We start from the raw sequence: 13,691 nt of genomic DNA, 5'->3' as shown, positions 1-13,691 counted from the left end.
TAATGACTCAGGCCTGGAGGCTGCTGAAGCTCCAGCCTGGGCCTCGTCTCCTGGCTCTTTGTCTAGACACGGGTTGCTATCACTCTGATCTTATCTGGCTCCCCTTCTGTCCGCTCACAATCCCCCTGCCACCCAGCTCAGCCTCCTCCACCTCCACCTACCACTCTGTAGTCAAATTATGCTTATAGAAAACTTGTATTAAAGTCATATGTCCCATTATAGAAGTTTTAGAGATACAGAAAAGTAAAATAAAGAGAAATAATATAGTACATATTTATGAATGACATCTATGTGCCAGACTCTGGGCTAGATGGGAAGAAGACTGATGAGTAAAACACTCAAGGAGCTACAGTGAGTAAAACACTGAAGGAGCTACAGTCTGACAGGGAGACAGGCAAGTAAACCATGACACCACTGAGTCATCAGTGGTATAACTTATCAAGGAAGACCTCCTGGAAGAGATGACAACTGAGCGGAATTTAATTCAAAAACTGTAGCCCTCCTACCAAGACATAACCACTATTAATATTTTTAATTAATTATAACAATAATAGATACTGTTTTTATCAAATGCATCTAGGTACTGTGCCACGTGCTCAAATATATATTTTTTCTAATCCTGTAGCAAATCTGTGAAATAGTTCTTGTTACCCCTGTTTCACAGATGGGAAAACTGAAGCCGCAGGAAAGCAAGCAGATGATTTACAGAAAACCAAGTTGTTATAAGTGACTATTAGGAATTGAACAATAGGTTTCCTCTTACGATATGGTATTAGCCTTCTCTGGATCATATCTATGTATAGTTATATAGATGGCCTTTTTAAAAAAATTGTGGTTGACAGTCCACCATATATACCAGGAGTTCTCAAACTGGCAGCCACATTTTATATAGCCACCCAGAGTTTTCCAAAAAGGTGATTGTAATGCCTTGGAGATTGGGAGTGTGCACTGTCGAGCCACAGGGCCCCCCATTCCCTCTTATATTATTATGTCCTTGATTATCAGACACTTTTGTTTCCTACTTGGCCCAAAGGAGTTACGATCCTGTTCTATATTTGGAATTTGCTTTTTATTCACTTAATATTATTGGTGATTTTTCCATTTAAAATTCTCCATAAGCCTAATTTTTTATTTAATTCTGCCCTTTAAAATGCGTCATTTACCCTAGAATCTCTGTCACCTTAAGTGGTCTGAATGATGTGTCCCTCACTGTTGGCTTCCTCAGTTCTTTCAGCATTCTCTGCGCCGAAGCCTCCTTAGACCCCCTGAGAATATCCAGAGGTGATGAGGCCCAGCCCCGTCCCTGAGTTTGCCATCTGCCGGGGGGAGAGGCAGGCACTCTTAACTCTGATACCTGCAGACTGATTTGTCTTAGGAGGGTTCGCAGAGTTGGTAGAGTTTCCAAGAAAGCGTGGATCACCTCCTGGCAGAGAGAGCAGGGCAAGCTTCAAAGAGGAGGTAGCCTGTAATCTCACTTTGAAGGATTTTAATAGATGGAGAGTTTAATACTTAAAGCCAGGACCATTTTCATGTCTTAACTAAGAGACGAAGGAGAGGTAGAAATACATCTCTGTTGACATGATAGCAGATAGAACAAAAATATGTGGAGCTATGCCATGATAAATATTCAGCTGAGGGGAACGTGCTCGTGCCAGCCTGCATCTCCACTCCCAATCCTCACTGCACTGAGACTCACGAGGAATTTATTACTCATTTTAATCACACCCAAAGAATGCATTGGCAGGAATATTAGGCAGATAGGCCTATCCTATATATTTTATTTGCATATCCCAGTGACAGCATCACAAGCACATTTCCTATCTCTATATTTTTTCATTTGCTTCAGGGGCAGCTAGGGATGTGATGCTCCCCTGGGCCCGCATTCCAGGCTGAGAGCCTGGGTGCTTCTCTCAGAGCTGAGTGCAGCCCTGCAGGAGGGGAGAGGAGGAGCACACAGGAGGGTAGGAGGGTTATGTTCTCCCTCCCCTCGGCCTTGCTCAACCCATTCCGTGCTTTGCCTCTCATTACAGGTGCCAGCTTGCCATGTGCCTGGCTCTGTACTTGGCCCTGTGGCTTACTATGGTATGGGCCAGACAGTGCTAAGTGCTTTTTAGGGACCAACTTTCTCTTTCCCTTTTTTTAACTTTTATTTATTTTTATTTATTTTTTCTTTTTTTGAGACGGAGTCCTGCTGCGTCGCCCAGGCTCGAGTGCAGTGGCGCAGTCTCAGCTTACTGCAACCTCTGCCTTCCAGGTTCAAGCGATTCTCCTGCCTCAGCCTCCCCAGTAGCTGGGATTATAGGGGGCCACACCACAACCGGCTAATTTTTATATTTTTAGTAGAGACGAGGTTTCACCATGTTGGCCAGGCTGGTCTCAAACTCCTGGCCTCAAGTGATCCACCCGCCTTGGCCTCCCAAAGTGCTGGGATTATAGGCATGAGCCACCATGCCTGGCCTTTTTTTTAACTTTTAAAAGCTTTTTATTGAAATATACTTGTATAAGATACACATATCAGGAATGTACAGCTCACTGTATTTTCACAAACAAGACATACCTTATCGAGAAATAGACTGTTAGAAGTACCCCAAAAGCCTGCCTCAGACTCCCTTCCTGACTCCTCCCCCAAGGGTAGGCATTATCCTGATATTTTTAACTTTTATTTTTGCATAATTTTAGAGATAGTACAATTAATTCCTATAAATCCTTCACTTAGATTCCCAACTGTTAACATCTTATCATACTTGCTTTATTTTTATGTACATAACTAATACTTATACGGATATATATATATAATTTTTTTCTGAATGATTTAAGTTTACACATGATGTCCCTTTACTCCTAAATATTTGTATGCATCTCCTAAAAAAACGAGGACATTTTCTTATAGAACCTCAGTATAATCATCAAAATCAGGGCATTAATATTGATATTAACTAATCTACAGATGTTATTCCGATCTCACAAGTTGTCCTAATAATTCTCCTTACAAGAAAAGACGGTTTCAAAATCCAAGTTGCATTCGGTTGTCATGTCTCTTTAACCTTCTTTAATCTGGAATGATCCAAACGTTATGATGTGGGATTCAAAAAGAAAAATAAAACATAATAATCTGGAATGGTTCCTCAGTCTTTCCTTGACTTTTATGACCTTGACTTTTTTTTTTTTTTTTTTTTTTTTTTTTGAGATGGAGTCTGGCTCTGTCGCCCAGGCTGGAGTGCAGTGGCTGGATCTCAGCTCACTGCAAGCTCCGCCTCCCGGGTTTACGCCATTCTCCTGCCTCAGCCTCCCGAGTAGCTGGGACTACAGGCACCCGCCACCGCGCCCGGCTAGTTTTTTTGTATTTTTTAGTAGAGACAGGGTTTCACCGTGTTAGCCAGGATGGTCTCGATCTCCTGACCTCGTGATCCGCCCATCTCGGCCTCCCAAAGTGCTGGGATTACAGGCTTGAGCCACCGCGCCCGGCCACCTGACTTTTTTTTTTTTTTTTTTTTTTTTTTTTTTTTGAGATGGAGTCTCGCCCTGTCACCAAGCTGGAGTGCGGTGGTGTGATCTCAGTTCACTACAACGTCCGCCTCCTGGGTTCAAGAAATTCTCCTGCCTTAGCCTCCAGAGTAGCTGGGACTGCAGGCGCCCACTACCACGCCTAGCTAATTTTTGTATTTTTAGTAAAGACGAGGTTTCACCATGTTGGCCAGAATGGTCTTGATCTCTTGACCTCGTGATCTGCCCGCCTCGGTCTCCCAAAGTGCTGGGATTACTGGTGTGAGCCACTGCGCCCAGCTGACCTTGACATTTTAACAAGTGCAGGTTTGTTATTTTGTAGAATGTCCCTCAATTTGGGTTTATCTGCTGTTTCATTGTGATTAAACTCAAGATTATGCATTTCTGGCAAGAACACCCTGTGGGGTTTATTTTCAATAAATGTATCAAGTTGCCCTTTACTAGAAGCATTAATACTTCTGACAGATAGAAAATTTCTGTTTTAAGTCTCATCTTCCTAAACAGACTGAACTCCCTGAAGGCAAGTCTCTCCTTATCTCCAGGTGGATGGTGCAGGCTTTGGAATCAGACTGCAAGGGTTAGTGTTCTGTCTCTACACTTGCTGCCAGTGGAACCTTGCTTGAATTTACTTCATCTCTGTATAATGGGGATGATGATACTATCAACTTAATAGGGCTGTGAGGATTAAAACAGCCAGTCCCAATGTGAATGCTAAAATTAATGAGTTGAAGTTTGAGGAGTAACAGGATATTTACACAGTGTCAAAGTCTCTCCCCACAAGATACTTTTTAATTACAAAGGGAAAAATAACAGTGAAGAAACCTGGCAGCCGCCACCTTAACCTAGTGATCGAAGTTAAGACTACCAGTTATGAGATAAATCAACATCACATCCCTTTGATATGATGCCTGTAGTAGCCTGTATTTGTAGAGCCCTTACCAAGCTCCTCCCATCGTTCTTTCTCCTCTCCTCCAAATAGAATATATACATATCAAGTATTTTTCTTCTCTAGTTTACTCCACTGGCTAGCCTTTCACAAGGCTGGGCACATAGCTCATGTCTTTAAAAGTCAATCATTGCTGGGCATGGTGGCTCACGCCTGTAATCCCAACACTTTGGGAGGCCAAGACGGGTGGATCACCTGAGGTCAGGAGTTCCACCTGAGATGAGCACAAACTCATTTTCTCACTTTAGCCACTCTTCGCCCTTCTTAACCTTCTCTCATCAGTCTTGTCTCTGATCCACCTAGCTATTTGCAGAGGAGTGACATGATCAGATTTACATGTTTAAAATATTGGCTTTAGCAGCAAAAAGAGGATGGACTGGAAGAGAGGAGAATGGAATCTGGGATGCCGACCTAGTGATTACCAAGTGTGAAGGGGCTGACACCTGCTTTGTGTTCAGCCTTCCTCTACAGGGATGTGTACTTTGTGGACTTGTTTAAGAGACTTTCAAATTCCTTGGGTGCCTCTCTCATCTCCCAGTCTTGTGTTCCCATGTGCTGTACATCCCCTAGACTTCTTTGTTGGCACTCCTGGGCTCCTGTTTTATCATTCCCCTCCTCCAGGCTTTCTCCATCATCATCCCTGCCCCGACCATCTCATCTGTTATCCCCTCATTCCCTTTGTTGACCTCCCTTCCCAGGCCTCTATGTCATACCATTTCAGGGCATGGTAGAAGCCCCGAGTACGATGTGAGTTACCATCTGAGTCAGGGACTCAGGAGCATGGGGCATACCTGAGTTTATTTTTGAGTAGCAGGTGGACTGTATAGACCTGACCTCCCCTTGAGAGGCAAACTGCAGCTTGGCCTCTCTTCTCTTCCCCCTCCATACCTACCTTCCCATTCTTGCCCAGGGTTTTGTTTTGCCTACCCCCCACCCCTACCACAGCTGCCCCCTCAGTGAACACACTGCCAGGTTCACTGTCAGACCTCTGCCCTGAGGGATGCCCAACAGTTGGGACGCCTGCCATATCCCTTCTGTAACCCTCCCCCGCAGAGCCACTCAGCCCAGCCACCTACCTCTAAGCAGAGCGAGCCCAGCTAGGCTTCGCCTCGGCCTCCCAGCCCTTTCCTGTAAATGCACTCACAGCCAGGAGGGGTGCCATATTAAATCAAGACTGATGGAAACCAGTGACTGCGATTATCCAGCCAAGATGCAGCATGGGAAGCTGGTCGCTGATGGCTCCAGGTGAGGGCTTCTGAGGCTAATTATGTGTGGCTTTTATTAAGAAGATGCTCTCTCTCCCACTCCTGCTCTCCTGGGTGGCTCCTTTACAGTACCTCTCTCAGCTCAGTGCCCTCTGCTTCTGCAGGCTGAATTCCTGCCTTCTCTTCTCCTCTAGTGGATCCCTATCAGAGCAGAGCCTTGAACTCGGTTTTGTAGCCTTCCTCCCCATCTCCCCAAAGATAGGAACAATAGTAGCCTGTATTTATAGAGCCCTTACCAAGCTCCTCCCATCCTTCTTTCTCCTCTCCTTCAAATAGAATATATACATATCAAATATGTTTCCTTCTCTAGTTTACTCCACTGGCTAGCCTTTCATAAGGCTGGGCACATGGCTCATGTCTTTAAAAGTCAATCATTGCTGGGTGCGGTGACTCACGCCTGTAATCTCAGCACTTTGGGAGGCCAAGATGGGTGGATCACCTGAGGTCAGGAGTTCAAGACCAGCCTGGCCAACATGGGGAAAACCAATCTCTACTAAAAATATAAAAACTAGCCGGGCGTGGTGGCGGGCGCCTATAATCCCAGCTACTTGGGAGGCTGAGGCAGGAGAATTGCTTGAACCCGGGAGACGGAGGTTGCAGTGAGCCAACACAGTGCCACTGTACTCCAGCCTTGGCGACAGAGTGAGACTCTGTCTCAAAATATATATATATATATATATATATATATATATATGAAAAGTCAATCATTTATTTCATATGTTTTTTAGCACAAACTCTATGTTAAGCATTGGTAAAAGAACATGAAGCAGTAATCTTCTGCCTGCCTGGCTTAATCTCAGTGTCCTTTACATTTTTATCAAGAAGTCTGACCCATTTTCTGAGGTTTTTCTGAATTGGCATAGATATTTGGGACACCAGGCTGGGGAGAATCAGAATGTGCTGAGATTTAGGCCATGGTTTGAATCTTTCCCAAGACCATCTAGAAACCTCCTGGAAAACTAACCAGTTCATGGTATAACTTTCCCCACCCCACCTGTCACCTCCATAGAAGTCAAGAGTCGTTTCCTTTGCCCAAGAAATAAACAGGATTACCAAACAACCTAAAACCATGACACTGAAGAAGAGTCACAGGAAGTAGAAGTGTTTCCCCAGAGAAGACTTAGGGAGGCCACACTGGTCATACCCAAATCAACAAAGTGCAAAGAAAAGTTATGCTAGACTTTGCCTATGGCAAAGGGAAAAGATACGTTCTGTGAGGCCCCACAGACCAATGGGTGGAAAGTACCCAGAGGTGGAATTCTCTATCATGTAAGGAAAGCTGACAGCAAAGATGAGCCGCCTCAGGCAGTGGAGGCACCTCTAGAGCCGGGTGAGTGTTGAGACTGCACACTGCGGACCTAGGGTTCCTAGAGGTGGAGCCTTGAGAGCTGCCTCTGGGGCAGTGGTAGCAACCAAGTGGACTTGGCTTCTGGCTTCTGCTTGAGCCAGAGTAACTCTTTCTTTCATCTGTGGAATTCCACCTACAATTAAATTAGTTAAAGGATTCCAGTACCAAAAACAAAACGGGCACTAGATTAGACAGTCTGTTATCAAAATGCAGTGAAGGAGAAGAGGAGTCACATTTATCAAAGGCTTAATAAGGGTTAGGTAGAAGGTAGCCATTTTGGTCACTCAGACTATCTCTTAATGCTATGTGCCAGAGACTCTGCTAAGAACTTATATATTAATGCATTATCTCATTTAATCCTCACCTTGTGGCATTCCACAAGGATCCTACAAGCTAAAACTATCAATACTATCCTGTGTTTTAATGAGGAAAACTAAGATTCTGGGAGCTTAACTTCCCCAAGGTCAGCTAGCTAGGAAGTAGATGAAGTTGAGGGGTGAACTCAGGTCTGTCTGGAGCAAAGTGTGCTTTTCTGCACAACTTGCCTCACTGTGAGCCAAAAGAAGAGCCAAACCTCAGATGGAGACAGCTGAAATAATTAAAGCAGACGCTGTGTGTAAGGTGCTGAGTACAGTGCCTGGCATACAGCAGCCATTCTGCAAACGGTAGTCACCTTTATTCAGTTAGCAACACAAATTGACACCTGCTGTGAGCCAGGCCCTTTGCTAGGCACTGGAACTATAGAGATGAATAAACATGGTCTTGTAACCAGTGACCTCATGGTCCAGGAAGGAGAGACAAACAGGAAGTTATTTCAGTGCACCAGAGGTCCCAGGGCCTGGGGTAGGCACAAAGCCTTACAACAGACTCCCTAGATGGTACCACCTTGGAGGTTGGTGGGAAGAGAGAAGACCTTTGTAGTGGGGTAATAGTGTCAGCGAAGGCCCAGAGGCAGGCATACTCTGGGACTCATCACTGAAGGGAAGTGAGGAAACTGACCCAACAAACCCTTGCAAGCCAGCTTCTGTCCCTTCAGGCTCCTTCCATGGTCTGCCTGACTGCAAGTCAGCACTGTCCCAGCCAGTATGTATGCATCTCACCATCAGAGCCTCCAGCCCAGTGGACCTAAGTGCTGAGTGGGGCTGGGTGGGCAGGGAGGAGGAAAAAGCAGATCTATGGCTGAAGTCGGCAGAGCCAAGTGATGTATGTGGCGCCTGAGGGAGCTGCACAGTGACACTCTGGATTCCAGCCGGCAAGTGTCACTCCGCTGGGATTGGCGCCGAATTACTGCTCCGTATGAAACCCCAGGACTGATGGGAGCTTTCAGTTATAGACTGATAGCAACAGCCAAAATTGGATTGTTTGCTATTTATTTTTTTTAACTTCTGTCAAGGTCACTACTGTAACAGGAAAACACTGCCCAAGCAGTAGGTATTTTTTATCCTCTCTGCCTGCAAGAGCAATCTGCAACCACAACTTTTGTGACAGGGCCTGACTTTGACAGCTGTCTTTCCAGAAAGATGTTAGTGTTACAGGCTTGGGGAAAAGGAGCCTCCTGAAGACCTGGTCATTCCTTTCCGGTTCAAGATCTGCTTCCTTTCCCTCCAGCTCCCAAGCTCCACAAATACTCTACCATCAGGACCCTGCCCTCACTCCTCCCTGCCTGTTCTCCAGACAGTCCCACGGCACCCTCCTGGCCCAGTCCTTCTCCAGCTTCTTCAAGCCTCCTGTTCCCCAGAAAGCCCCCCAATAGATGTTCCACACTTATGTGTCCTTCCTTTCTCTACTCCTGCACCACTCCATCTAGCTGTTAATTCTCTCCTCTTTGTATCTGTCATTTTTGCAAACACTCACCAGATGCCCCACTATTGCCAGGACACATGCTAGAAATAGCAGTGAGTCAAACATAGGGCCTGTCCTTGGGGAGCTCATAATTGATTTAGGGGACAGACTTACAGACATTCACCAAACTTGTTTTCAAGTAGGTTTTTGTGTTTTTTAGTGAAAGATGCAGTGCTGGAGATTCATGCTTTGCACCCTTGAGGAAGATGGTTGAGAAGTATTTTTGTGCAGGCCATGCCTCATCTCCTGACTTTGAGCTGCCTGAGGGCAAGCCCAGGTCTCCTCTTCTGCACGGGTAACCAAGCTTAGGCTTCTCCTGCTGCCTTTTGTGAAGTGGATGAAGCTCAGGGCCAGACATGACAGACCTTCAGCATCAACTGGAACCTCCCAGGGGACAGGGCATAGTCCTGCTTCTTCCCCTGCCCCACCCTTTCATCATGGCCATGCACAAGTCTGGGCATGCAGCAATTGCTGAATAATTATGTTTAATAGAAATACAGCATCTTTGAAATGGGGGGTATTCATAGCTCTCTTTTGAACATCAAAACGTTTTTCAAGAGGAAAGAGGAATTTATACTTATTAAGCACTTATTCCATGCCAAGCATGATGCTAGGCCTATTACATACATCGTCATATTAATATTTAATCCCCAATTTGCTAATGAGAAAACTGAGGTGAAATAACTTGCTCCAGGTGATAAGCACATCTTGTCAGTGATAAAGCTGGGATTGGACCCAGGTCTTCTGTCAGACTCCAGAGCCAGGGTAATCTGCTAGCAGTACTTACTCTACCAGCAGAGTGAACTGAGAGCCCTGAGTGGCAGCCACCTGAGTGGAAAGTAGAAAGGGCTGGACCAGCCTCCAGTGACCATGAACCAAAGCTATGAAGCAGGACCGCTGGAGACCCAGACCTGGTTTTCCCCGAGTTGGGGGATAGAATGAAGCTATGGTGTTATGGTTCCAGCAGCCCTCAACCATTTGCCCTCTCTCCACACAGTACCAAGAGAAGCAGCGGAAGCGTGAGGCCGAGGAGCGGCGCCGCTTCCCCCTGGAGCAGCGGCTGAAGGAGCATATCATTGGCCAGGAGAGTGCCATCGCCACAGTGGGTGCTGGTGAGTATGTGGGATGCCAGAAAGAACAGAGTGGTTCATGCTCTGCTGCAGTGAGGTGTACATCCTGTCATCACCAAACTGGATAGGCGCTGTTAATAATATTAAAAGTTAGCATTTGTTGAGTATTATCTATATGACAGACATTGTTTTAAGTTCTCTGCGTGTCATGTGTCATTTAATCCTTATAGCAATCCTCTGAGGTTGGTGCCGCTCAATCCCATTTTACTGATGAGGAAGCTGAGATACAAAATACCTAAACCACTTGCTCAAGGCTGCTTTCCTATGCATAGAGTTTAACTCTGACCGTCATCTGGTCCGCTACCCTCAACCCCATTTTTCAAGTGGGAGAATTGAGACCCAGAGAGGGATAGGAGCTTGTCTGTCACTAACAGTGTAGCAGCTGAGCCAGAACTTATGTCCCCATCTGCCAACCTGGGACTCTTCTATCACTTCCGGATAATTTGTCAACAGCTGGCCTAAATTTATAGAAAATATCCTGAACAACTTTTGAGTGTCTTCTCCACCACTGAAGCTCTTATTTCCATACTTTGATCCTTGGGAGGCAGACTGCCCTCTGGTGTAACCCCTAATGTAATGGCCCTCCAGCCTGTGCAGACCCCACGAGCAGATAATTAAGGTTCTGCTGAACACAGTGGCCTCATCTTTGTTCTGCAACTCTGAAGCACCACTCCTTGGGCTTGATTTCAGATAGATGAGGCAAGGGAAGAGGAACCCCAGGCCAGGCCAAGACAAAGGTGTATCCCCCAACACAGTGGTTCTCAAAGCATGGTCTCTGGACCAGCAGCATCACTATCATCTGGGAACCTGTTAAAACTCAGATCTCAGGCTGATTCCACACCTGTGGAATAAAAATTTCTGGGATCTGTATGTTAACAGGCTCTTCAGGTGATTCTGACACTCAGCTGAAGTTTAAAATACCACTGCCCCAGGAAGGCCCTACCTGGTTGTGTGGTATGCCTGGATTGTGGGGTTGGTGCTTTTTAACCTCCATTTGTAAGGAAGTTACTGTATCCACCTTGCTGAGAAGCCCTGCAGCTGGGGATCATAATGATAATGTTCAGAGCCATGTTCAGTCCTTGTGACCAGCTCCCAGAGGCTTCTAAACCCAAGCATGAGGGAATAAGGCAGCCTGGTGGTTGCAGCTGCTAGCCCAGCTGAAGCATGAAGCATTCTCTGGGTCAGAACTTATGGTAGGCAAGCAGCACCCAACACCTCGAGACCTCAAACTGAAGCAGGTCCAGGAGAGGGAGGCAGATCTAGAGGCTAGGCCAGGCCTCCCTGAGTTCTCCAAGCTAGCGTCACATGTGTGGTAGGGACTGGCTGGATGGAGCCTGGCACCCCATGGGTACCATGAGGATGGGCAGCCAGAGAAGTGCCGCAGAATGAATTGATTTGATAAATGGCCATTTATTACCCTCACGAATTGGCTGAAACCAATTTTGGTCACATCAACCCCTGGTAAGTGCTGGGATATTGATTTGTGCAAAGTAATACAGTGAATTTATCAGTGTGATCCCCAGCTGCAGGGCCTCTAGCAAGGCTGGTGCACAGTTACCACCTTACAAATGGAGGAGATAAAGCGTCAGCCCCACAGCTCAGGCCCACATGGCCTGTCTGGTCTAGGGCCACTGGAACCAAACCAGGACAACCTGCAAGCCAGAGCCTTGGCATTGAAAGTGAGGCTTTTCTTCCAGAATCCAGAGCTGCTCTCGATCCTGAGGAAGGGAGGCTGTCTGCCCTGTTGGGCAGACTTCCTGGGAGCTCAGCACCTCCACGCCCCACCATGCTCCTCAGAAAAGCAACCAGCTCTCTATTCAGCACATTCAGAACCAGACTCCCTCCCCTCCCCAGCCTGCCCATCTCCTGTGTTCTGATCTGTGTAGAGACCACCATTCACTGATCTCTTAAATAGAAACTCAGATGCTTCCTTGGCCCCTCCCTTCCCCTCACCCCTTACAACCCATGAAGGATCAAACACCTGGCCTTGCCACTCTCTTCCTAATATCACTGCCCTAACTCAGGGTGTCCGAGTCTCCCATCTGAACCAGGCAGCTTCTTCACTGGTGTCCCCGCCTCCCTTCCTTCCCCTAGAATCAGTTCTCCTCACCAGCTGGAGTAATCTTTGCAAAACACGTATCTTAACAGTGCCACTCCTGTTTAAAACCTTTGCATGTTCCTTGCTGCCCTAACCTGGCATGCAGGCCTGCTCCTGCTGCTCCCTGCTTTGTGCTGCATGCACCAGCCACAACAGCCTGCCTCTGCCTCCCTGCACATACTCTTGATTTCCTGCCTGCATTTGTCTGCCACCCTCTCTGCCTGCAATCCTTCCCTTCTGGCCCTTCCCCACCCCACCCCAGCCCAATGCTCACACACTGGCTGGTTTTTACTTAGCCTAACTCAGTTCAGGAGCAATTGACTGCAGGCTCCTTGAGGGGAGATAACATGACTTAATCATTTTTGTACTCCCAATTCCTGACACAGCACCCTGCTCAAAGTAGATGCTTAGCGCAGCTTGTCAAATTAAAGAATTTGGTCTGGCCCCTTGTCCATCTCTAGGGAATAGCCCCATAGGCCAGGCCCTCATGGGCTCTAGGATGTGCCCTGAAGTAAAACAGGGAAGCTGCAGCACCTGCTCTCTGGTAGCCCACAGCATACTAGGAATACAACTATAGAATAGCTCATTACAGCCATACTCTTTGACCTTTGACCCCTGGGGTGGGCAGGCCATTCCTCAGACCTGCTCTAAGAAGCCTCTCCTGGGCACAGGTCAGCCTGCACATACCCGGCAGCTTTCTCAGAGCTCCTTCTGACCAGGAACCTGTCCCCAGCTTCTGTCCACCTGGTCCCAGTTGACCCTCTGAAGCCACATACTCCCCTGGGGAAGTTCTGCCACCTCACGTGTTTGGCTCTGCCCGAGTATGGCACATATTTCTTGTTACAGAAGGATTGCGTATGGCCACCAGGGCACACCACCAGATCTCATGCTTCACTTCCCTCTTTGACCAGCCCAAAAACGTAATCTTCCCAAGCTTTGTACCTTTCTGGACCCTCCCTTTGAATCCTCATCTGAGAAATACATCCATGTCATCCCTGGGTTGTGGAGTTGTAGTGATTAACTTACAAAACTGCTTGCAGTTCCACCCCACATCATGTTACTTCTGAAGTCACTTGCTGTGCTTTCTCGTTACCTGGACTGCCCTGCCCTTCCACGTTGCCTGCTGAGACATTCAAGACCTAGGCCCTTTATTGTATATTTAAAACAACTGAAAGAGTTTAATTGGAATGTTTGTAACACAAAGAAATAATAGGCACCTGTCCAGTACTTACCATGTTCCTCGAACCTACAAGCAGTCGTCAGGAAATTGCTGATAAACATTTTTATGACTCAACCATGAGAGTCCCTCTGAAGGACTGGTTCCCCTAGGAGATGCCACAGATGTGACAAGCTTGTTCCAGATTAGGTTATAAAAAACCTCCCACACTATATCCCTGGCACCTATCAAGAAAGGTGAGTCAGCCCACCCAGACTGCCCTAGAACCCTAAGCTGGACAGAAACAAAGGCCTGGGGTGGAAGGAGGAGGCCGCTTTTGCCTTTTTGGTTTTGCACACACTGGGGCCTTCTTCCTGGAATGTCCCATCATACCTGCAACTG

General features: G+C 46.8%; 1 protein-coding gene across 2 annotated transcripts in view; it reads left to right on the top strand.

Annotated features, from left to right (window-relative positions):
- The window catches only part of CLPB (ClpB family mitochondrial disaggregase), a 147,443-nt gene that overhangs the window by 114,112 nt on the left and 19,640 nt on the right, over positions 1 to 13,691 (top strand). For both annotated transcript variants that reach the window (XM_008020024.3, XM_008020023.3), the window contains one exon: positions 9,903 to 10,017. In XM_008020024.3, the coding sequence (XP_008018215.1) occupies positions 9,903 to 10,017 (115 nt within the window). The remainder of the gene's footprint in view (positions 1 to 9,902; positions 10,018 to 13,691) is intronic.

The sequence above is a fragment of the Chlorocebus sabaeus genome, chromosome 1 (assembly GCF_047675955.1).
Source record: "Chlorocebus sabaeus isolate Y175 chromosome 1, mChlSab1.0.hap1, whole genome shotgun sequence".
In the NCBI taxonomy this organism is placed as follows: domain Eukaryota; kingdom Metazoa; phylum Chordata; class Mammalia; order Primates; family Cercopithecidae; genus Chlorocebus; species Chlorocebus sabaeus.
This window is presented reverse-complemented; position numbering and strand designations above follow the sequence as displayed.